Here is a 22,568-nt window from a genome sequence, read left to right as displayed (position 1 = left end):
ATCACTCTAATGAAATAAATGCTGTGCAGAGAAACCTGCCCCACACCAAGGTTTAACCCAGCACTTCTTGTCTTATTTTAAGGGCCAGAACATCTGAGGACCTCCCTCTAAATCCTTCTCTATGTCACTTACATCCTCTACATGCTTTCCTAAAGCTGGAATAAGCTTCATGATTTCAGAGCCTGAGGGGATACCTTCCACCTCCTTTCAGCTCGTTCTGCTGCCCAGGCCGGGAGACCCACTCACCAGATGGGAAGTCAGGGGTGGAGCGGTAGCTTGGTGTGGGAGACCGGGGAGACAAGCTGTGAGTGGGCGAGCCCGGGAGGCTCTCTCCGGATGAGAGGGATCGGTTCAAGCAGGAGAAACTTCGGCTGGTATGGAGTAAAGGAGAAGGCTGCTTGGCTAGTTTTTTGAAAAGTGATCTCCTCCTAAAGTGAAAACAGGAGAAAAGTGTTTGGAAGACAAACCAAACCATCTCCTCTAAATCCTCTTTCAGAGCTACTCCTGCCTCCCATAGTACCAGCATCTTCAGTTCAACAACTAGCTCTGACTAGGAGACACTCGCTTGATGGCAGGCCCAGTAATTTTAAAGAACAGGAATCCACTTTCACATTAAAAAACTGCTTTTATGGTTTATAAAGGAATATTCTTTGATAGCATACAATGGAGGCACTTTCAATTTCAAACCCTTATAAAAGAGCCAGGATGATAGAAAATGTTAAAAATATATTTTTTTACTTATTTGTTAGGTTTATGAGAATGGTCTTTGCCTGAAAGCCTCTGAATACATACCCCTAAATACATTGAAACAACTTAATTAAGAGATAATACATCTTGCACTAGAATTCTTTAGCAGTGATATACTGGGCGGGGGCTTTATCTGTTAAAGCCTGGGTGCTGTGTTTATTTCATTGTAGACTCATGAATATTCTTAAGGACAATGTAGGCTATACATTTAAATAGAAACCCTGAGACAGATAAAGCTGAATCTTATCATAGTGACAGGACAGCAGACACCACACAGCAGCAGAAGCACAAGAGCATTTAGTCCTCAACAGGCACATCTTGCATCAAAAAGCACAGCTTAGATGGGTTTTAAGTGCACATGGCTGCACTGAGTTCTTTTACTCTCAGATAAGCCTAACTCACCTCTGGCGAGCTTAAAGAGAACATTTAAACACTGTTACCCCTTAAAACAATTTATTCTATATGACTTAAAATGCAATCAAAATATAAAACACAACATAAAAGAGAAAGATCCCAGAACTTGTGTGTGTGCAATTTTAACCAAAGTAATAAATGTTTTGGGTTAAAAAGTCAAATCATTCCATAAGCTCATAAGGAAAACAGCAACTCCCCTGCTCTGTTCTTTCCCTACTCCCCAGAGAAACCACTCTCCACTCTTTTTGCTGTTTTTCCTCTTATTTGTTTGCATATTGCTCAATAACGTGCTCAGACTGCTGCTTTCTAGTTTATCAGCTTTAGAATCAGCTTTAGAAATACAGAAGATTAGAATTAAATTCTCTGATACAACCCCCTCCATCTTCTGACAAAATTCATGCTCTTTTTTTCTATCCCTCCCAATAGGGTTAGATCAAAACTTTTGGTTAGAAAAAAGGCTGGTCTTTTCTTTATTTTACTTTATAAATATAGGTCACATTTGGCTTTGTAAAATATAATTGTATTTCCTTTTTTGTACAACTGTTTTTCCTGGAGTTAAGTCATTCCTTTTTCATTTGTTATTTTTCTACATTTCTATCAACAAAAATCCTCTTCATATGATCTGATGCATCACATCCAAGTGAATAAAAAAGGAATGTTTGCTTTGTACAGGTAGCACATCCAGAGAACAGCCTTGCAAGAAATGTTCCTGCCAGGAATATATACACTCATCTCGCTAGTGTCTGTGTAGCGTACAAAGATACTCATCATTGCTTCCCAGGCTACAAACACTAAATTAGATTTTCAGTCAGTAAAATAAAGTCCTTTTATTTATAGGCTTATTTGGAAGCTTTAAATAAATAGTTATTTTAGAATATCTGGCATTTAAAAAATAGTAACTGTTTTTAGATAATGCAAAGGACATTATTAAATGTAGAGTTTACGTTACAAACTACCTGAAGATCCAGTTCCTTAAATCCTTTCAACTATGCTTAAAATGAGGTCTAGGGGCTTAAGAAACAGCCAGTGGCTTTGCAGAGTATCCACATAGGACAAAGAGCAATCTAAATTCTTCTACAGTGTAAACATGCAAGTCTGCTTAAGAAAAAGAATGCAATTAGGAATATGAACTTTAATGTATAAATACAGATGAACTGTACCACATATTCTCTCAGAGAAATATATCTTTCTCATATGTAAGCATTTAAATTAAGTAACAAATAACTTTTCTCCAACATAGGTATACACCAAATTCTCAAAGAATATTGATTTAACTAACCGTTCTAGGCTTTCTTTCTTCTTAGATTTCTTACTCCGCCTCACCATCCGGCTCTTATAGCTGTTTCTCCTGGCTGGTCCTGTTTTGATTGACGTGTTTTCAAACGGGGTAGTAGTGATTGACACCTTATTTCCACTCTGTAAAAAAAACGAGTGAGGTGATATTAAAGAGAATGCCATGGTGAAACACGATCAGAGCAGATATAAGGGATTCAAAGGCACACACATATGAACATATATAAAAGCCCTTCCTTTCTTAAATAATTCTTCAATCAGCGCAGTCTAGGCAGTTTAAAACCTGGGTGGAAGGCAAAATATGAACTTTATTTAAGAGGGTAGGCTCTGAAGTCCACAGACAGGGTTAGCACATGGTTCCTCCTCCTTATACCTTCCTTTCCTATACAACCTAACAATCTAATCATAGGGCTAGCCTGAGGATTAATGAGATAACATCTGTAAAGCCTTTAGCACAGGGAACAGGCTCTACAAATAACAGTTGTCTTTGTCCATATGGATCAAGTATGAATATGCCTGGGGAGGGGGTTGTCTGCTTTGGTTGATTTATTTTTTTCTCTTTTTTTGTGTTTTCCTTCGGCCTAGAAATCATAAAGTAGCAAAACTGAATGGGGGGAAATGGATGTGGCTCGAGTGATAAGGCTTTTGCCTACCATATGGGAGGACCAGAGTTAGATCTTTGGGGCCTCCTGGTGAAAAAGAAGAAGAGAAAGCATGCCTGTATGGCGAGCCAGTGCCCACACGGCAAGCCAAGTGCTCATATGGTGAACCAAGTGCCCAAGTGGTGAGCCAAGTGCCGATATGTGTGCCTGCGCGGTGAGCCGAGTGCCTGTGTGGTAAGCTGAGTGCCCACACAAGGCGAGCCAAGTGCCTGCACAAGTGAGTCACACAGCAAGATGATGATGCAACAAGAGATAAAGGAGAGAGTCAGGGTAAAGGGTGGCAAAGACCAGGAACTGAGGTGGTGTAATTGACAAGGAACCTTCTCTACATCAGATGTCCCCAGGATCTAATCCCGGTGAATCCGAGAAGAGAAAACAAAAAGGGAAATAGATACAGAAGACCACACAGTGAATGGACAAAGACAGCAAAAACAGCTGGGGGGGGGGGGAGGGGAAAAAACTGAGTGGGACTTTTACTTTTATTTATTTTAAAGGATACCTTTCTATTGCCATAAAAGCTGTCAGCTTGCAGAGCTGGGACATTTATGTCAGCCAGTATGCAACAGCCTCTCTTTAACTGGGTCACCCCTGGTGAGGTAGTTCTGGCGGGTTTCTGGGCCTTTTCCCTCAATCGCGGGGCAGGGGCTTGCCCGGCAGGCCCTGGGGACAGACCTGAGTGTGGAGCTGGAAGCCAGGCTGAGGGGTGCCCAGGATAGCGGCAGGACTGAATTTCACTGCCCCAGCGTCAGTGACCTCTCCCTGAATTTCTTAATAACCAGGGGAAATATATGCCCTTTTAAAGTCAGAGATGGCCTTGACTACCTTGAAAATACTAGTATAAGGAGAATAGCCTTTTTAAAGGCCTAAGCCTGGTAGAAACCTAGCAACTCAGTTCTAAGTGGTTCTATGAGATGAAGAGTTAAATAGGCTTGGCTCAGGGACCAAAAGAACAGGGGATGGCTTTAAGGCTAAAGTCTCTTTTTCACTCCTCCTGATTTGGGAAGTAATACATGCCCATTATAAAAAGGAAACAGTAGAGTATGAATAAAACTATAGAAATCATTGAGAAGTTTCCTATTCAGCTACTGCTGATATTTCAGTGTATTTCCTGCTGTTCTTTTTTTAACCGGTATACAAGTATCAATACACAGAATGGACATACAGGGCAATAATGATGATTGGGATTGATCTATTGCATGAGCCACGTGAGCCTGAACCCAGTTCTACCCTTTTCTAATATAATCAGCACTGACTTGGTCTCTATAATAGGCTAACAATGCCACCTAGCATTTGAAAAACACATTGGATCCTTAAAGAATTTTTCCCACACATTCTCTTATTTTCGCAACCACCTCATGAGGGTTGTTTTGAAAGATCTCAAAGGTGAGAAGTGATTGCTACCCTTGCTTTATAGATTAGAAAAACAAAGGCAGGAACATTGAGATCCTTCCCCAAGTTCACAGAGCCCAGTGGAAGCCCTAGCCAGCCCCTCTTGCCCCCCACATTCCAGTGCCCTTCCTACCAAACCACGCTCATTAGGGCCAGGGAATACCCTGAACCCTCTCCAGTGCTCAGCAGAGCACACAGCTCAAAGGTACTTAATGACAGATGATCAAAGCATCAGACTGTCAAGAAGAAATGACAGTGATATAAAAGTATTGCAAACACTGTATAAGACAAATATAAATGCTGAACATTTTTCATCAGAAATTACTAAGGTTAAAACTTGCTAAATCAGAGTAAATCTCTATGCTTTGTATAAATGTCCCCTCCCCCTATAAAAACCAATCCCAGCTTTCTTTCTTGTTTCTCCATATTCCAGAGGACATTTCCTTGGACTTACGGAAATAAACAAAAAAATATGAATTCCTTAAAGAGCAATATGGACACAAAGGATGCAAAGTGCAAATATATGTTTGGAAACAATGATGAAGACAGTGCTAAATGACTGGAAAAAAGAACTTTATAAAGACTAGGCAAGAACTGTGAAGCCTGCCACCTGGTGGACCCATTCAGCCACAGCGAGCGCTACCTGATCTCGATTCAGTGTGGCTTCCTGGGTCAGTTTATCCTCAACTTCTTTTGAAGATTTAACGACCTCCTACAGAAATTCTGTGACACTTGTTTAAAAAATAACAATAACTTGGGGTCAGTGGACTATTACCTGTTCAATAAGTTCTTTTTTCCTTTAAACTACAGTGCATTTGTGAGGGCAATTATTTCAAGTTGGCTGAACTGAACACAATAGCAAAAATCAGGATTCAATTTCTTCTCTCAGCCTAGCTCTACGTTAGCTTACCAGCTGGCCTGGGGTACCTCACCGAGCCAGATGGTTTTTATATGTCTTTTCTGCATCCCTGAATCCCAGCCCTAATCCACAGCCCTCGCAATGCAGTCCTAGCCATCTTTTAACACTTTATTCTATCCATGAACCTCGGCTCCAGCCACACCGGTCCACTCATGTATCTCCTCCCTGGTATTTTTACATATGCTCTTCCTTTTTCTTTCTTTTTTTGAGGTACTGAGTCCAGGATTGAACCTGGGACCTTGTCTGTGGGAAGCCGGCGCTCAACCAGAGCCACATCGGCAACCCTGAGTTGGGTTTTTCTTTTTTTGCTTGCTGTTTTTTGTTTTGTCTTGTTTTTAGGAGATACCAGGAATGGAACTCAGGACCTCCCATGTGGGAAACAGGTGCTCAACCGCTTGAGCCACATCTGCTCCCCACCCTCTTTTCTTTTTTACCTAGACTGCCCTGCACCTCCTTTCCAAATACTGAATCTCCACCCATCCTTCAAATCCCTGCTCAGACAACCCCAAACTTCTCAAAGCTATCTTTGCCCACCCTGGTGGAAAGCCATCTTTCCTTCTTCAGAACTTCTGTAGTATTTCCAGTCTGCCCCTTAGGTTTCACACTTGCAGGCTGGTATTATCTCTGACCTCCCCTGTGCACATCAGACCACCAGCTATGGGCAATCAGAGACTTCATGCTTAGGGCAGCATGTGCTGGAGTTGAAAGCATAGGCTCTGCAGTTCCACTGCCTGTGGTGTTCAAACCCTCTTCTCCTTCCTAGCAAGTAGCCATGGGCTGCTTTGTTAACTTCTCCCTGTTTCACCTTCTTCATCTGTAAAATGGGGATGATAACATTTATAGCACTTACCTCACAGGGTAATGGTGAGGATTACATGAGTTTATTTGTGTAAAGTGTTTAGAACAGAGCCTGGCAGGTGGCACGTGGCCCCTTTCTCTAAGCTATTATTCTTAGTGTCATTTGCAGTGCCACCTTGCAGGGGCTAGCCTGATGCTCTGCACATATCAGGGGCCTAGCAAGAATGTAAAAATGCTGCCACCTGACAGTCTCCATTTTAGTACTTAGAGGCATCTCAGAGCTCATGGAAAGGAATTTCTGAAGCAGGGGCTGGCAAAGGTTTAGGGGTTCTCTTACAGACTGGGAATTTCAACTAACGCTATATAATGAGAGCACACTGACTGGATTGAAAGTAACCTGGATTAGAGAAATTAAGCCAGGCAAGTTATCCTCTGAGCAGGGGAGATGACTTCTGTACACCACTGTAGCAGGTAGAAAAATATTTTGGTTTATTTAAAAAGTTTCTTTTATAAAGACTGACGCTGCCTAAAAGCTGAATAGAGGTGGTTAACTCCTTGTGGCAGGAAAGGTAAGCAAAGCTGAAGGAGCACATTTTAAGGATTCACATAGCCAATGGGAGTTGAACTGGGTAGCCCAAAGGTTCTATAATCCCATGGACACAGAAAGCTGAGTGACTTAGGGTGTTTCCCTATTAGGATGAGTTTCCCTGTACATGTAAGTTGGTCCTTCCACGCCAGGTTCACTTTGAAGACATGAGGGCAAATAGGGCCAACTGTGAAGCTGTGAAACATGGAAAATGCTTGTTCTGTTCTTATATTCTAACAGATAAATAATATTGTACACGCATTTCTAAATAAATACAGACTCACTATGTGATGGATCTTCCACCTTTTTCTAAGGTTGGCTTGAAATTTTATAAAGTAGTCTGCAAGCATAAAACATGTAAATGGCATGCGAGAACACCAAAATACACCACTGCCCTGATGTTAAGCCAATGACGGCTCGGAGGAGCCTGGTGCTGATACTAGTCACTTCACTCATTTTGTCCAAGAATCATTGGTTAAATTTGGAAGAAAACTGCCTGATTACACAGTTCACTGAGAAGATAATTAAATCCCTTGTATCCTCTTTGTTTCATTATCCCTCTTGAGTGCTTCCTTTATGAACGAGAGGCAGGATCCTCTGCTTGGATTTGTGATGGAGCATGACATGGCTTCGAAGGGTGCCAACAGCTCACCACTGAAATATTAAAGTTTAAGCAATTTCAGCAATGCACACTGACTAGACCCAAAAATAAAGGGCTTAGGCTGTGAAAGGTGCTCTGTAACCAGATGAGGGCAAGATGTTATAAATAGGGACATTCGATTCTGCTAAGAGACCTTGCCAGCTTTAAGGGAAATGAGCACTCAAATTTCATAGAATCAAGGAGAGAGGTTTTAAAAAGCAGAATCATATTAAAATACTTGAGAAAATAAATCATGAAAATGGTTATGTCTCAGCAAAATAAACAAATGCCTATTTTCTAAACACATATTTCAGTTTATTATGTCTTATTCTGATATATGAAGCAAAGCATGCTGTGGCAAGAGCTCTTAGGCTTTTAACACAATACTGTTATAAAGAATGTAGAAAGCCAAACATGTATTATTTTTCAAAATCCCACTGACCTTGTTTTAGTTCCTGGTGCCAAGATTTGGAAAATTCTAGTAGTTGAATGACAACTAAGAGAAGCTCACCTGTAGAACACACTCATTCTCTAACACAAAGGGTCGAGGTGTGCTCCTAGGAAAGCACAAGGAGCATTTTAGATAGTAGGAACTTCTGTCCGTCTATCTGTGGGATCCATAACCCTACAGAAAGGGATATAGATTGAATATAGGGGACAAAGGGAAAAAGTGTCTCTAGATTCTTCTTCACTAAGAGTGGATCTGTAAACCAGCAATGGGTTATTATCCCTGGACCACTGGATCATGTGTGGTAAGAGATGACACTAGTATCTTCATATTTTTTCTTGACTTTTACCTTGGGGACCTTGGTCATTTCAGGTGACTTTCATAGTGTAGGAATCGCAAAGTCAGCAACCCTGTTCTGCCCCCAATTTCTTGGACACTTAGTTGATTCACCCCAGTTGGACAGAGAATATTACCAGAAACAGAAGGTGAGTGAAACTAAAGGTGCAGGTCTTAAGGTCTTTTCCATATAGGCATGAGAAGTGGCATCTGTTTCTAGTCAGTAGCCAGAGAGAAAAACTGTGGACTGGACTAACTCCAGCCTTCTAAACTGAATGGCATGTGCATCAAGACATGAGTCAGGATACAACAGAAGGGGCCGTGTTCTCCTTGGCTTCTCCCTATGGTAACTGGCAGCAAGCAAAGGAGAGCCCCACGAACATTTATTGAAAACCCACCTATAATCAGAGACTGGGCTACATGGTAGGGATCATGCAGGAAGCTTGAGTAGTAATTCCACACCTAATCTGCAAGGCTGCCCTCAGAGCTGCAGCATGACCAAAGGCTGATGTCCAACACTACCCATGATGCTGCAGTGTCTTAGTATTCAATCCCATCCCTCTGATGATCAATAGCACGCATTTGTGAGAAAGTTGGCTAGAGTTAGGGATATATTCTATGGGTGTAGAAGACAGCAAAGTCAGTCCCCAGTTACCATGGGTCCTGAGCCTAAGACCAAACCTCACTAATGTTGTAAATTAATCAATGCAGTAACTTCTGTATCCACTTCTTGACACTTTGGATATACACGCTATTTACTACCCCTTGAGCCTGGGCTCTACCCGAAATCATCGGAGGAATATGCTTGTGTTACTAGGGAAATGACAGAGAAGGGAGGAGAAAAACCACTTAACTGTATTGGTTACTGACAGCTTTTGCACACCCACTTCCCTGTACTACCTTACAAATTCCCACTTTCCTTTCAAGTTTGAGCTCAATGTCACTTCCCTGTATGCCTTTCCCCACTCCTAGAATGTTCTAAAATGATTCCACTCCTCCCAATGCTATGGCCTTGACTAATTAATTTGTATTTTATCTGCTTACCTGCACCTCCCATCATTCTCGAGGGCAAGGACCATATCTTAATGCATGTGTTACCAACATCTACTATGGTACCTGGCTCAGAATAAGTGCTGCAGAAACAGAATGAATGAATGCATATGTGATGGCTATGTATTTAGGCTTTGTCTCCCTAAAGAGGCTGTGGATTCTTTAAACAGGTATGGCTCAGGTCCCTATGCCCCCTTACAGAGTCTAAAGCAGAGTGCTTGAGAATTAAGAGGCCATCTACAATATTATTCATTTGTAAAATAATTTTGTAATTAAGGACTGCATTTCTGATCATAGACAGTCTTCTTTTATTGGAAAAAAAGCCTTAAAATCAAATGCAAAGTTGTCAAAAAACAAAAACAAAACAAAACTCAAAGTCATCCTTATTTGTTTTAAATCAGTTCCACCTTTGGAGGCATAATATAATATTCTAGAGGTAGTGGGTATCAAAGCAATTAACAGAACTGTCTGAGAGGATCAGTACTTATTTTCTCTTTCCTTCACTCATATTCATTTGTCCTGTGATCCTCTTACTCCAGAGCTTATATTTGAGGTAGAAATTGTTCTCCATTCAAATTCATTTGTATGAGGGGGGAACAGGCTTAATAATTGCTAGAACCCCTTGTTCTACTACCACATATTTTTATAATTTATAGTATCTGTGTACTTATCCACAATTCTGTCTTTCAAAGGAATTATAATTCTCAGTCTAATCCTTCAGATCCAACCTCACATTCCTATAAATTAGAGTAAAACCTACTGAATATTCCTAAAGAAAACCACCTCTGTAAAGCCAATTACCCAACAGATTTATTGTGTAAGGTACATAAAAAAGGAGAACTCTTACCATTTACCATTTAGAATGAGAAGCAAAACTGAATTAAGAAGTAAGTGTGGAGATAGAAGGATATTTTTTCATGATGTAAAACCAGAAAATTCTTAGCTCCTCTGTCTTTACATTAAGTCCTGGACTACTGAATACTTTCACAGTAGTAAGAATGAGTATGTGTGGACGTGCCACAGAGAAATCAACCTGTTGGTCCTGGTTCCTTCTGGCAACGTGCCTCAGCTGTTATGACTGTGATGTAAAAAATAGGCAATACCTTTAGTAGAAGCTCTATAACTTCTGTATGGACAAGGCCATGCACTGGTTCTCCGTTGATGTGCGTGATCAGATCGCCAGCTCTCAGTCCTGCCTGGCATGCTGGACTTCCTTCTTCTACATTCTAAAGTCCAAGAGAAGAGTATAGATTTGGAAGGAAATAAATGACAAGGCTAGCACCTACAATTTCTTCTGGCAGAATATTACAAATTAATAAATGAATGATCTTAAACTCTTAATTGGAATTCAAAAAGGCATGGTTACTATTCTAGCTCTGCTATCATTCTAAAATAGTATAATCCCTGTGGTTCCTTAAAAAGTTTCCGATCAATTGAGAAGGTAGTTTCTTTAAAAAGGTCAGGAAAAGAACTAAGAAAAAGAGAATGAAAGAAGGATGGAAATAGTCTTTTATCTCTTTCCACCATTATGGTACACAAGGGTGGACAATCAAATATGAAAGATTTTTGCTAAATTCACTTCTGCCGCCTAGGTAAAGGGAAAGAAAGTGCTAAGAGGAAAATTAAACAGGTACCAAATGCCAGCCTAACAGGAAGTACATTGGATAGGAACTATGCCTTAGCCAAAATGTCCATTCTCCAAGATGGATGGAAATGAAAACTAACAAGAAAGAGAGGCTGTGCGTCTTACCCAAACAATGTGATGCACTGTGTAGATATCACTGTCTCCCACGTACACCCTGATGGCTCGAATGGTGAAGCCATAGTTCTTCCCTGAACTGTGGATCACAATGGGTTGATGTGGACTGGCAGAGGCTGCTGAAGAATCTCGGCTGGGAGAAGAATCTCGTGAAGAAGAGGGGTCCGAGGACAGGGAATGGGGAGACATTGGACTTCCCAGTGGAGAAACTGCAAACATATCTGCAACAAGGAAGCCTGTCATCAGAGCTGGTCCTGGTCACACAGACGCCCATGCAGCCAGCCCTTGCCACGTGAGCCCTGCCAGGATTGGGAGCCCGGTCACACAACAAATGCTTTCATTTCCAATAAGCAAAATAAAGAAGAAATAAAAGTGTTTATGTTGGTACCTAGCGTGGACTTTAAAACAGAAGACGGCCAAGGCGATTTTGAAACTGTTTCTATTTGAATAATTTTAAAATTAATACTATACAGTTAAAACTTTTTAGTTTTCTACATTAATTAAGTCACTCACAAAAATTAGTTCCTTTCTGCCTATGATATATATTTACCTAAGATAGCTTATATTCTCTTATTTTTTTAGGAGGTATTGGGGATTGAACCTGGAACCTTGCACATGTGAAGCAGGCACTCAACCACTGAGCTATACCCACTCAGATATTTTATTTTAATTAAAGAAAATCATAGATGCATTTATTTCAAGTACATTCTTACTCAGAGAGGATTGTATGGACTATTGTAAAAGATACTGGGACTCCAAATCTTGCACTTAACTTTAACATGGCTCTTTTCAAACATACGTGACCAGGAAAGCAATATTTACCAGTTGTTTTTTTACAACGTTATTGAACTAGTATTGACTAGAAATTTTTAAAAAGGAAAACACTGAAATGGCAACTTCTCTGTGAAAAAGTGCCTCCTTATAACTATGGTAACACCTGATTCTCTTCACATATTACCTGCCATTCTACAAACAGGGTTTCTGTGAAGCTTATGTAAGTGAAAGAAATAAAGAAATTTTAAGAAAAATCCAGTTCATATTCCATAACTACAATTCTAGTCTTTGCTTCCCTTGTCTTATAAGCAGACACACTTTGGATTTGTAGTTCATAACACCATTCTGACTGTGCAAATCTAAACAGATCTTAACAGCATGGGATATTGTCTGTGCATGTGTGTTTCTGAGAAAAAGAATAATCCACAAAAGATGCTGAGGTTTACATGTGAGCTCAGGTTACAAATTGCCCAGTGCTACTAAAAGCTCACCAGGTACGGGGAGCTCCACTGCAGCCAAAGTAAGCCAAAGGTATCCATAATATCTTTTATTCCAATTCATTTGCATATCCAAAATGGAACAAAACCAGATATACCACTACCTGTGCTTCTTTGTTCCCTTAATATGAAAAGTGTGACATCTTGGTTCTGTTTGTTTGGCCACCTTCTGTCTGACCAAATTGCCAGGTAAAGAGAAAGACTGGTAGGCAGAGGACTTCAAAACATGCAAGTGGAAAGAAGACAGAGTGGACACACACAGATCCAGGCTGCTGAAAATCCAGACCCACAATTCTTTCTATAAGTTTCCCTACTTTACCAAAGTGTGGAATTTTCACCAGCTTTCAAAAGTGGACTGGACCATATCTAACTTACCTTCCCTACTGTGCAGCTGCACTGGGGTCATCGTCTGTGGGTTTTTAAAGGTTATTCAAATTAGGGAAAGAGTTGTTTGTTTTATGGTGACTTTCCCCAGAAACCTGGATCCACTAAAGCAAGCACTATCTGCAAATGAACATTTGTTTATATCAAATTTCCTTCTGCACAAATATGAAATTTTAAAAATGTAAACACTCTCTCTTATGTAGCGTCTGTAGTCTTCCAAATACAAGCCGGCTGCGATATAATTCAATTCCTCCTTATACACTCTTGCTGTCATTTGAGTGATAAGTCACAACTACCAGGGGGTAAATTTCATCTCTGCCAGTAGAATTCCTATAGACTTAGCGATCGGTAGAGGCAAAACCAGGTTGTGGAAATACAGTGCAATGTAACAAAACAATAATTAAACCGAGTTTTTCAGTACAAGGTAGAAAAGGATTTGCCTACCAGTAGGAGGAAGCACAGCTCCACAGACAGGGCTGTCTATGCTGCCTGTGACTCCGCATCCCCAGGAAAGAAAAGCTTATGTTTTCTGTGTCTATTTCCTTATTTATTGGATGAGGAAAACTATACTTAGCTTTCTAGCACAGATGCTATAAACAGCTCTGTAAGGTAGATAAATGCTGCAAAGTCTATGGGAAAAAAACGATTCAGAGGAGGGAAATTTATCACTTTTCTTGGGGGGATGTTTGAGAGAGGGTAGAAAAGAAATGGGGAGAAAACAACAGCAACAAAACTAAGTCTTTTTGGAATAAAGGCCTTTCTCATCTCTGGACACAGGAATAAGAGAGATGAAAGAAGCTGCACATGTTCTTTGGGAGCTCAGGAGATCCTGCAGGGAGACCTCGGGGGGCTGCAGGCAGAAGCTCTTGAAAACTGTGTTGGGGTTACCACCCATTTGCTTCAAGCAACCTTGCACCAATCAGCATTCCAAACTGGGGGAGGGATAGGGAGGCATGCACAAATCACACAATTTCATGCGAGTAGATGTCTCTCTACCTCCTGGGATCATGAGGGACAGAGCACTGGCAGAAAGGGACTTTGTGACTTTCCCCGCGATTTTCTTTTTCTCTGTGCTTTCTAATCGCTGCCGAGCCATGTGAGAAGCGGGTTCACTGGATGGCTTTGAGGAAATATCTGTACTGTCCACACACTCGTTTCGTCCATTTATCTGATCCAAGTGCTCTGAAAAACTGCCAACTGTACAAAGAAGAAGGGATAAACATGTTCAAGAAAATCTGTGATAGGAAAGGTGGGGAAGAGAGTAAGAAGGAAGGACAAAATCTGGGAAACATACTCCCATATGGCTAATGAGGCCACATGGTGTCAGGAGAACATTCAACACACATGACTGGTCTGAGAAAGGTGATGCGAAGGAGGAAGAAATGGAAGAGGTGTCCATGCAAGTTTTGTTCTAATTGTATGCAAGTCTGTCAGTTCTCAATCAACAACTCCATTTACCTAGAAGACCAGAAGTACTTTCACAGACAAGAACCATGAAGAATTATTTTCTAGAATCTATATTTTGAAACACTTGTAGAGAGAACTCTTTTCCCCCACCATGAAAGGCCATGCTATGAACCAAACATCACCTTTTGCACACCACGACCTCCCACTTTATACTATGATTACCATCACCAGTGTTGTTAATAATAATAATAATAATTCACAGGTTTATACCTGTAACATATCCTCGGCATACCTCATACTAGGCTCAGATATATCACTAGGAGAGAAGGACCTTAAGTGTCTCCTTTTACTCTTCATACCATATGCCTCCTTTCACTCGAAGCCCCTTGTAAACTTAATAGGAAAAGACAAAGATATTACTCGACATGTTACTCAGAAGCTCACTTTATCTTCTTGGCATTTAATCTAGATGGTATGTCATAGGCTGAGCTTCTCTGAACTTACTGCACCACAAGAAAACCCCTTCCTCTCTAACTCACACTGTCTTTACTTTTCATTTTAACTATTAACATAAACTGGAGGTACTTTTGAAAGAAAAATCACTGACGTCAGTCTGGTGACTGCAGAGGCCAAGAGTAAAGAAAGTTCTCAAGTAGGAGTGACATGCTGAGACCCCCACAGAAAAACTGAGCAGCTACACCTTTTAGTCTTCCCTGTTCTTTCATTCACAGGCTAATTTTTATTCTTTTTTTTTACTCACTGATAACTCATTTTTGTCCATCTAGAAAAAACAATGTTCATCTGATTTTTACTTCTATATGCTACAGTATAAGCCACCTGTAGTTTAAAAATAATCAACTCTATCAACAACTTAAGATATGTAATCCATGCAGAGAATAGAACAGAATGGAAAGCATCCTTTGAATGACCAGCCAGCACTCTGAAGTGCTGACCATAACCCTTGTTTGCCTGGGAAAGAGGTAAGAACCCAGCGTTCATGTTACACTGGTTTAAATACATCACTCCACTGTACAGCTGAGGTTTGGCCCTACTTCATGTGAAGTGGAATAGCCTCTATGGGTCTGATCCAAACAAAGGGAAGCCTGGGGGGTGGGGAGAGCTGGCGTGGACACAGCCCACTTCCTGGCCATCCACTGTGCTGTCTGAACAGGTAAAGATTCACGGACTTCCATGTGATGCCCATCTGTCCAAGGAAAGAAGCCAACCTGAAGATAAGTGCCAACCATCTTTACTGTTTACTCTTCACAATGAGTAATTGCTGGATGCCTTCAAGCACTACACCTAAGACTTTAGGACTTCTACTTTTCACTGATTCAAATACAATGTAGTTATGAAAAAGGAGACCAGGTATTAAGTTGTACTCTCCTAACTATCAGATTATGAATATACATTTTTCTCTTTTATCATGCCCTTCCTCTTGCCTCAGCCTTCTCATTTCCAGGACTGTACAGAAGAGCATGCTTCTTTTCTAACAGTGGTGGATAATGTCACCTTAAGGTTCTCTAAATGTCAAGGGTTCTTGCTTTTTGATGGTGGAGCAATATAAAAAATCAACAAATTAAATTTTACTACAGTCATGGTTTTCAGATTCCCTAATTACCCTTGGCTCTGAGCAAATCAGATCATCTCTCTATTCTTTGTAGGCCCCAAGGTCTTTGATTATTTTTAGTGTATGCATGGAGGAGAGAGAGAAAGGTGGTTTGCATCTATTAATCAAAATGCCTGGCAGGACCTAGGCAGATTTTTTTTTTAATTATGTAAGTAATCAATCAAATGCTTAGACACTGTTGCCCTCCCTTCAACTCCTACTTTTCTCATAATGAGTAGGCTTAAGAGAGTAAATAACATACCATTTTAAGAATACATTTTAAATGAGGTAAATATATTCTATTCAGAATAAAATAATAAACTAAGAAAGAGGTAGAGACTGTCTTAGCCAGGAATACAAAATACTGTGACACCTACATTTGCTTTGAAGATGTACTAAAACTGTTCAGCTATCTTGGACTAATTGGTTATCTCTTCACCACTTCTAAATTGTTACCCACTTGCCTTGATAGAGATAGACTCAGGAGAAGTGGAATTATCCAACATGGAAGGAACACTGAAACAAAGGAAGGGAACCGAAAATCCAACACTATTTTTCCCATAATAAACTATAAACACATGAGAAACTCCACAGAACCAAAGTTTTTTTGTGAAGTTGAAATAAATCCAGCCCGAAAAATCTGTTTTCTTGAAATGATTTGTAAATCACAAAAAAGCTCACACCATGAATATTCAGTCAATTAAAAAAGTATTCATGAAAAATCTCGAAATCATTCATGATTATCACTACAGCATATTGAACGTGGCTTACTGAAAACACATTGTAGCAATCCTAAGTGATATCCATGTTTTATTTTTTTTTGAGAAGCACAAATGCATATTGTTTTGTAAAAGGATATGCCATGCAAAAATACATCTATATTGTATGTCCTCCCATGGCCCACTGGGTGGAATGTGGGAGAGTGTGGGCTATGATGTGGATCATTGACCATGAGGTGCAGTGGTGCTCAGAGATGTATTCACCAAGTGCAATGAATATCTCATGATGATGGAGGAGGTTGTTGTTATGGGGGAGGAGTGGGGCGAGAGGGGTGGGGGTATATGGGGACCTCATATTTTTTGAATGTAATATTAAAAAATAAATAAAGACAAAAAAAAAATAAAGATCCCACTCATATGCAGCTGTTAAAGATGGCTCTAAGGTCAAACAGAAGCAAAAATGTTTGGCCATACAGGGCAAGCACTAAGGAGGGGTCTGAGATATCGGATTTCGGTTCTTAGAAGATGGTTTCCCCAAGCCCAAGAAGTGGAGCCATGGTGGGAGTCTAGTGGTATAAAATACCCACCATTAACCATCTCGCCCGGCCGGGGACTCAGAGCACAGGGAGACACTTCTCAACATGGTGGTGATGTTTGGATGGCAGGCGCCACACCCCACAGCTTACCTGACAGAGTGGAGCTGCTGATGGTGCTGGCTGGGGTGGTGACCTCAGGCTCCTCCTGAGGGCACTCTTCAGCTGGAAGGGCTGGCTTTTCTGGCTCTTCCTGGGGGTCTCCAGGGCAGGGGACAGCTTCATCTTGTTCTCCCTCTGTTGAAACAGCCAGTTTGGGAAGCAGGCCAGAACTGAGTTTATGTCTGTTGCTTTCAGTATCTGAAGAGTTGGATGTGGATAACTGTTGCCTTAATTAAAAACAAAAACAAAGTCATATGTACACACTGGGAAACACTATTAAAGGTGAGTCTTGGAAGAAACCAGGTAAAAACGGGACTTGGATAAACCTAATCAAAGTCAGGTCTAGTGAAGTGGTTCTCCAAGTGTGGTCTCCAGTCCAGCAGCATCAAAGTATCACCTGGGAAGTTGGCAGAAATGCCATTTCTCAGGACCCATCCCAGATCTCCTGGAGCGGAAACACTGAAAGTGAGGCATGGCCATTTCAGTAAGCCCTCTAGGTGGTTCTGAGGCTCACTGAAATTTGAGATTACTGCTCTATAGCTACTGCTTATGATATTACTTAACAGGTATTTCACATACATTTCAGAATATTCTGAACTCCAGCTCAATGTTTCCGTGGATGGCAAAGTTGCATTTTTGGTTTTGTCTCCAGAGTCTTCTTTCTCTTCTGAATTCTGAGTTATTCGATCTATACTGCTGAAAACCTGGAAGGCAAATAATCAGTGCTTATTAGTACCTTTCCAAAAGAGTTTTTCAGGGAAAAAAAACCAAGAATAAATCTTTGGAGAAAAACCTGAAAGTACAATTAAATTTTGAATTGGGATGATGTATTCAGAAAGTATGCTGTCTATTTAAATTCTGAGATGAAAGCCCAATTGTATAGTTTTTTCGGTGGGGGGAGTAGAAAGCTATGATTTCACCCCCTTCTCTTAACATAACTCAGTATGGACTTTGTAGCTGCAAATAAAATCCATAGATGCACTGGGGTTTCTAGGCCTGGGGATCAATGCACATCTTAGATTACTTTTTAACCATAAAGTCAATCAGAAAGAGAAAATCACCGAGAAAAAGATTTAATGGCCACCAGTCAGGGGTGGGAAGGAGAAAAATGAATTGGAATTGACTGCAAAGAGAAGAATAAATGACCTGTTTCAAGACTTAGCAGGGGAATGTAGTACATATTTGGTCATAAAAAGCCAGAGGTATTTTTTTGGCTTACAAATCACATAAATAGACAGACAGCGTCATATGTTGGTACTGAGATGCCTGAAGGGGATCAGAGCTTAAGTAAACTCAAGATTTCAGCCTACTTCTGAATCCTGCTGTCCCACAGGGAAAAGGGAAGGTAAAACAGGGGGATACAAATCCAGTGCAGCCCTACTCGGCCATTCGCTGCTCTCACAGGAACCGCCCTCAGACCTCCTATAATCTACCGGGATTGGGGACTAAAACTGGGAACCTGGACTAGGAGGAAGGTGGCTAAAGAACAGCAGACAGAGGGAATGTGAAATACCATCCAAAGGGCAAAAGAGTTAACAGTGTTTAAGGAGGCAGCTTCGATGGACCAGAGACCAGGTGCTGGTCTCCGCCTCTGACTCAGCGTCATTGAAGCTTCTGTCCTCACTCCAGGACAGACTTGCCACCATCCTCTGCAGGGAAAGCTCTACTTCTCTGTCATTCTAATAAACAGGGTAGTGATGGCCAATTTTGTTGGTACATTCTAGGTAATCACTTAGAAAAAGTCACTAACTTCTATAGGAAGGCTGAACAATAACCATGTAAAATGCCATGGCAACAGAAATACGTAGCTACTGAAAATAGCAAAAGGGAGGCAGGATGCCCTCTAGGTTTATTCCCAGTTTCCTGGGGCTCTGCCCTGTCTCAGAACTATCAGGTTTTTTTCTTTGCCCTTTTTTTCTTCTTTTTTTAAATCTTATCACTGTAAGTAAAAAAATCTTTCTCAAGCTTCAATTGTATTATCTTCCACTGTTTTCACCATTGCTAGTTTGGCTTCCTTCTGCCGGTTTAATATATAAATTTCAATTTATATTAATGGTTAGAAGACTTTCCCATTCCACAGGCATCCATCCCCCAGTGCTTCTATTTATGTCGAGGACCAAGCCTTCTCCTTTTGCTGTATTCTGACGAGTACCTCCGCACACATTGAGGCTCAACGTTCTTGATTAAAAGATGAAGGAAACGGAGGGACAGGCAAGGCAAAGGTCATTATAGAAATGGCTATCGTACATTCCAAACCCAAAGATCTGACATGAGAGCAAGTCTATCCTCTGAGAAGAAAAAGGGTCTTAATTTGTTGAGACTGAAACTGAAAAAGACACTCGGCGTGGGTGTATGTGTGTGTAGGGACTCTAACTGCATTACCAAGACTATGGAGTCATTTTTCCTAGAACAAAAAGGAATTTTAAGCACAGAAGGCAACAATTCTCCAAAAAACCGGTGGGTGGCTTTTACTATCCTATCCAGCCATTTAGGGGTACCCATTAACTGGCCAGCAGGAGAGTCTCCCAGATAGACTCTGTACATTTTTGCCAAAATTCACTTACTTTTGAAAACCTATGAGAACACGAGGAAAACTGCCTTATTTCCACATTGAAGTCTTCATCATTTGTATCATCTTCTTCCTCAGTTTCCATATGGTGATATTTTTCTGACCGAGCTACAGAGAAGTGTTTGGGAAAAGTTCCAGTTACTTAAAATTTCAGCTTTTAATTTAGATATTTTAATTATAAGTTTTTATATCAAATCAACATTATGTATAAGATCTCATAGGAGGTTCTAGATTGGAAGGTTCCCTCAAAAGTAAAGATAACTTTCTACAAAAAAAACCACCAATGTTTTATGCCCAATAATACACATACTATCAAAATAACTTGTGTCATCTTCGGATTCCAATTGTGGAATAAATTCTGCCTTCTGTCTCAGCAAACTGTTCCAGTCTAAGGAACGGAAGAATCTATGCTGTTTGACTTCATAGGCACCACCTGGGGGAGCATAAGGGGGAAAATATTAAACTATCATCCAAGCAAAGATAAACATCAGTTTTAAGCATAAAAAATTATCAGCAGAGAGATAAAGTCATGGAAATCTTACTTTTTCATTCTACTACCAAAGCCCCAATTTCCCCCCCATAATTTATCAGCAGGAGATTTGATTTTGCTAACAACAGTTGCTATGGCAGAGTTTTTCTTTGTTAACTATTCCATGATTTCCTCCATTTTTCAAAGGTTAATGGCATGGCCACTTAAAATCACATTTATACCAAACCTGGGGACATGGACACATGTTGGCCCAAAGCAGACTTACCCACTACAAACCCAAGGAAATTCCAACAATGTACAAAATGTATTCACTGCAATATTTCCTCTAGAAGTAGGGTAAATGATGATGAATTCTTCCTAAATAGTATATAATAGTTACCATTCACTTGTTTTGGATGGCTCATTAACATAGGCAGGAATTAGAGCCCGTGCATTAGATTCTTAAGTAGGAAATAGACACACACCTGTCTGACAGATTTATAAAGCACCTGATGAAAATCAATCACAATTCTTCAGCTTTAGGCTTCTTTATGCCATGTCAGTATGAGAGCATAATTCAGTGAAATAATGCTATTTTTGATTCTATGATTTTAAAGAGTGATTTTGAAGGCCATGCCCATCAAACATGTTAACACCTTATTGCATGTAAAGCAAAGAATGCACACATTTTGTGAAGTCATAACATGAGAATCAGGCCCCCTCCCTGCCACCAGCACAGATTGTTGATGAAGGAGCTAACAAAAAATGAATCCTGAAAAAACACTGTGGAGAGAGAGTTCTCACAAGATCACTACCAGGGTCCAATCAGCCTCACTGCCAGGAGAGGCTCCTCTAGGTGTAATGTGGATGCCTCTTTATTGTACTTGTCACCTATGCCTCTCAGCCTGTCTTCTGTGGGGTACAAAGGGAATAGGCTGAGCAATGCAAGCTGATCTGAAAATGGGCCGTGGATCCCAGGGGACTTTCTTTGCCATTCAAAGATGGGGGGAGGGCTCGGTTCCTGGGGCCCCTCCAGCACAAAGTGCAGTGTCACTCTAGCTCCAAACACAGCCAGGAAATCTGGTGTTCTGAACACAAGGGAAAGGAGGAAAATGCAGAAAATCACTAAAGAAAAGGAGACTGGATCCTTCCTTACAAAGCATTTGACTAGAATCCTTACCCAGGATCCCAACCAGGTGTTTCCCACATTTATAGCACCGTTCTGAGGTCTGATGTTAGTCACAACCACGAGTGCACCAGAAGCTATGATCTGAGGGTCAATGGACTTGGTGGCAAATAATGAACTAGATACTATAGGAACCTTGCTTCTTTTAATTGCATCATTGAAAATAAATGACCCCAGGGAGTAAGCATAATCACTCCACTTTTGAAGAAACTAGGGGTAAACAATAAAGGAGACTGGAGAAATTCATGGAGAGAATAAGGATTAGAGGGTCATATACCAGGTCTGTCTACAAATGCCCACATCCATCCTCAGGGCCACAGTACCACATAGCACATGAAGAGGAGGCATATTTTAGTGTGGACCCTACTTTGGCATCACAGTAAAAATGAATTCACAATTGCTAATACTGGGGAACCGAACGTAATACCCAATTCACATTGCTGCTCACACAGCACCTCTGCAGAGCCTGACCCTGGTCCACATTGCATGCCAGCTCATGTCTAGCCCCAACCAGTGTTCCCAAACACAGCTATCTGTATCATGTTCTTCTAGAGCCCTTTTCCTTGCAGAAGCAAAAAGGACTTCCACGTTTATCTATCCAACTCCCTCACTGTGCTTAGATTTTAACACTGAGCTCCAGAGACTCAGTCCTTAATTAGTGGTCCACAACACATCTCTGGAATCTTAGAGCAGGGGTGGTTCTACAGAGACCAACATTTCAGTGGCTGCTAATGGGCCCAGACCAAATGTTACAGGTCTGACACTCCTGGGCTGCTCCACTCTACCCAGAAAAGCACAGTTTCTCCATAGGATCAAGGGTACGTCCAGACCAGAGTATCGGGCTTTTCACTCCCTTGCCTCCTACCCTTTGGGCCACAAGTTGATGAGAGCCTTTTCTTCCTCTCTGTGAACAATGACGAATGTGACTCCCTAAGCAGTCACAGCCCATTGGGCTTCAGCTCACATATTTCATCCTTTGCCTTCTGTACTCCATTGAGAAGAAGCTGGTTATTACTGGATCTTGTTTCTTATGTACTTTTGGAGAGATGGGGAAGGAAAGAATTAAAGGAACAAACTGGAGAAAAACTACCTCTGGGCTGATTATAAAATATGAATGATGGCAATACAAATCACCAGCGGTAGGAACTCATGAGTGACTGCTCATATTGTAAAAGTGCACAATGAATTTAAAAAAGAACAATGAAGGGAAGGAAAGGG

General features: G+C 40.8%; 1 protein-coding gene across 9 annotated transcripts in view; it reads right to left on the bottom strand.

Annotated features, from left to right (window-relative positions):
• MAST4 (microtubule associated serine/threonine kinase family member 4) overlaps positions 1-22,568 on the bottom strand; it is a 632,991-nt gene that overhangs the window by 6,496 nt on the left and 603,927 nt on the right. For 5 of the 9 annotated variants that reach the window (XM_058309528.1, XM_004465586.5, XM_058309542.1 and 2 more), the window contains 9 exons: positions 20,006-20,128; positions 19,691-19,803; positions 17,706-17,830; positions 17,118-17,353; positions 13,693-13,893; positions 11,033-11,262; positions 10,386-10,508; positions 2,441-2,577; positions 247-428 (listed from right to left, as the gene is read on the bottom strand). In XM_058309528.1, coding sequence (XP_058165511.1) covers positions 247-428; positions 2,441-2,577; positions 10,386-10,508; positions 11,033-11,262; positions 13,693-13,893; positions 17,118-17,353; positions 17,706-17,830; positions 19,691-19,803; positions 20,006-20,128 — 1,470 coding nt within the window. The remainder of the gene's footprint in view (positions 1-246; positions 429-2,440; positions 2,578-10,385; positions 10,509-11,032; positions 11,263-13,692; positions 13,894-17,117; positions 17,354-17,705; positions 17,831-19,690; positions 19,804-20,005; positions 20,129-22,568) is intronic. The other 4 variants (XM_071208385.1, XM_058309534.2, XM_058309558.2 and 1 more) reach the window with 1 other exon arrangement.

This window comes from Dasypus novemcinctus, chromosome 2 (genome assembly GCF_030445035.2).
Source record: "Dasypus novemcinctus isolate mDasNov1 chromosome 2, mDasNov1.1.hap2, whole genome shotgun sequence".
NCBI lineage: Eukaryota > Metazoa > Chordata > Mammalia > Cingulata > Dasypodidae > Dasypus > Dasypus novemcinctus.
This window is presented reverse-complemented; position numbering and strand designations above follow the sequence as displayed.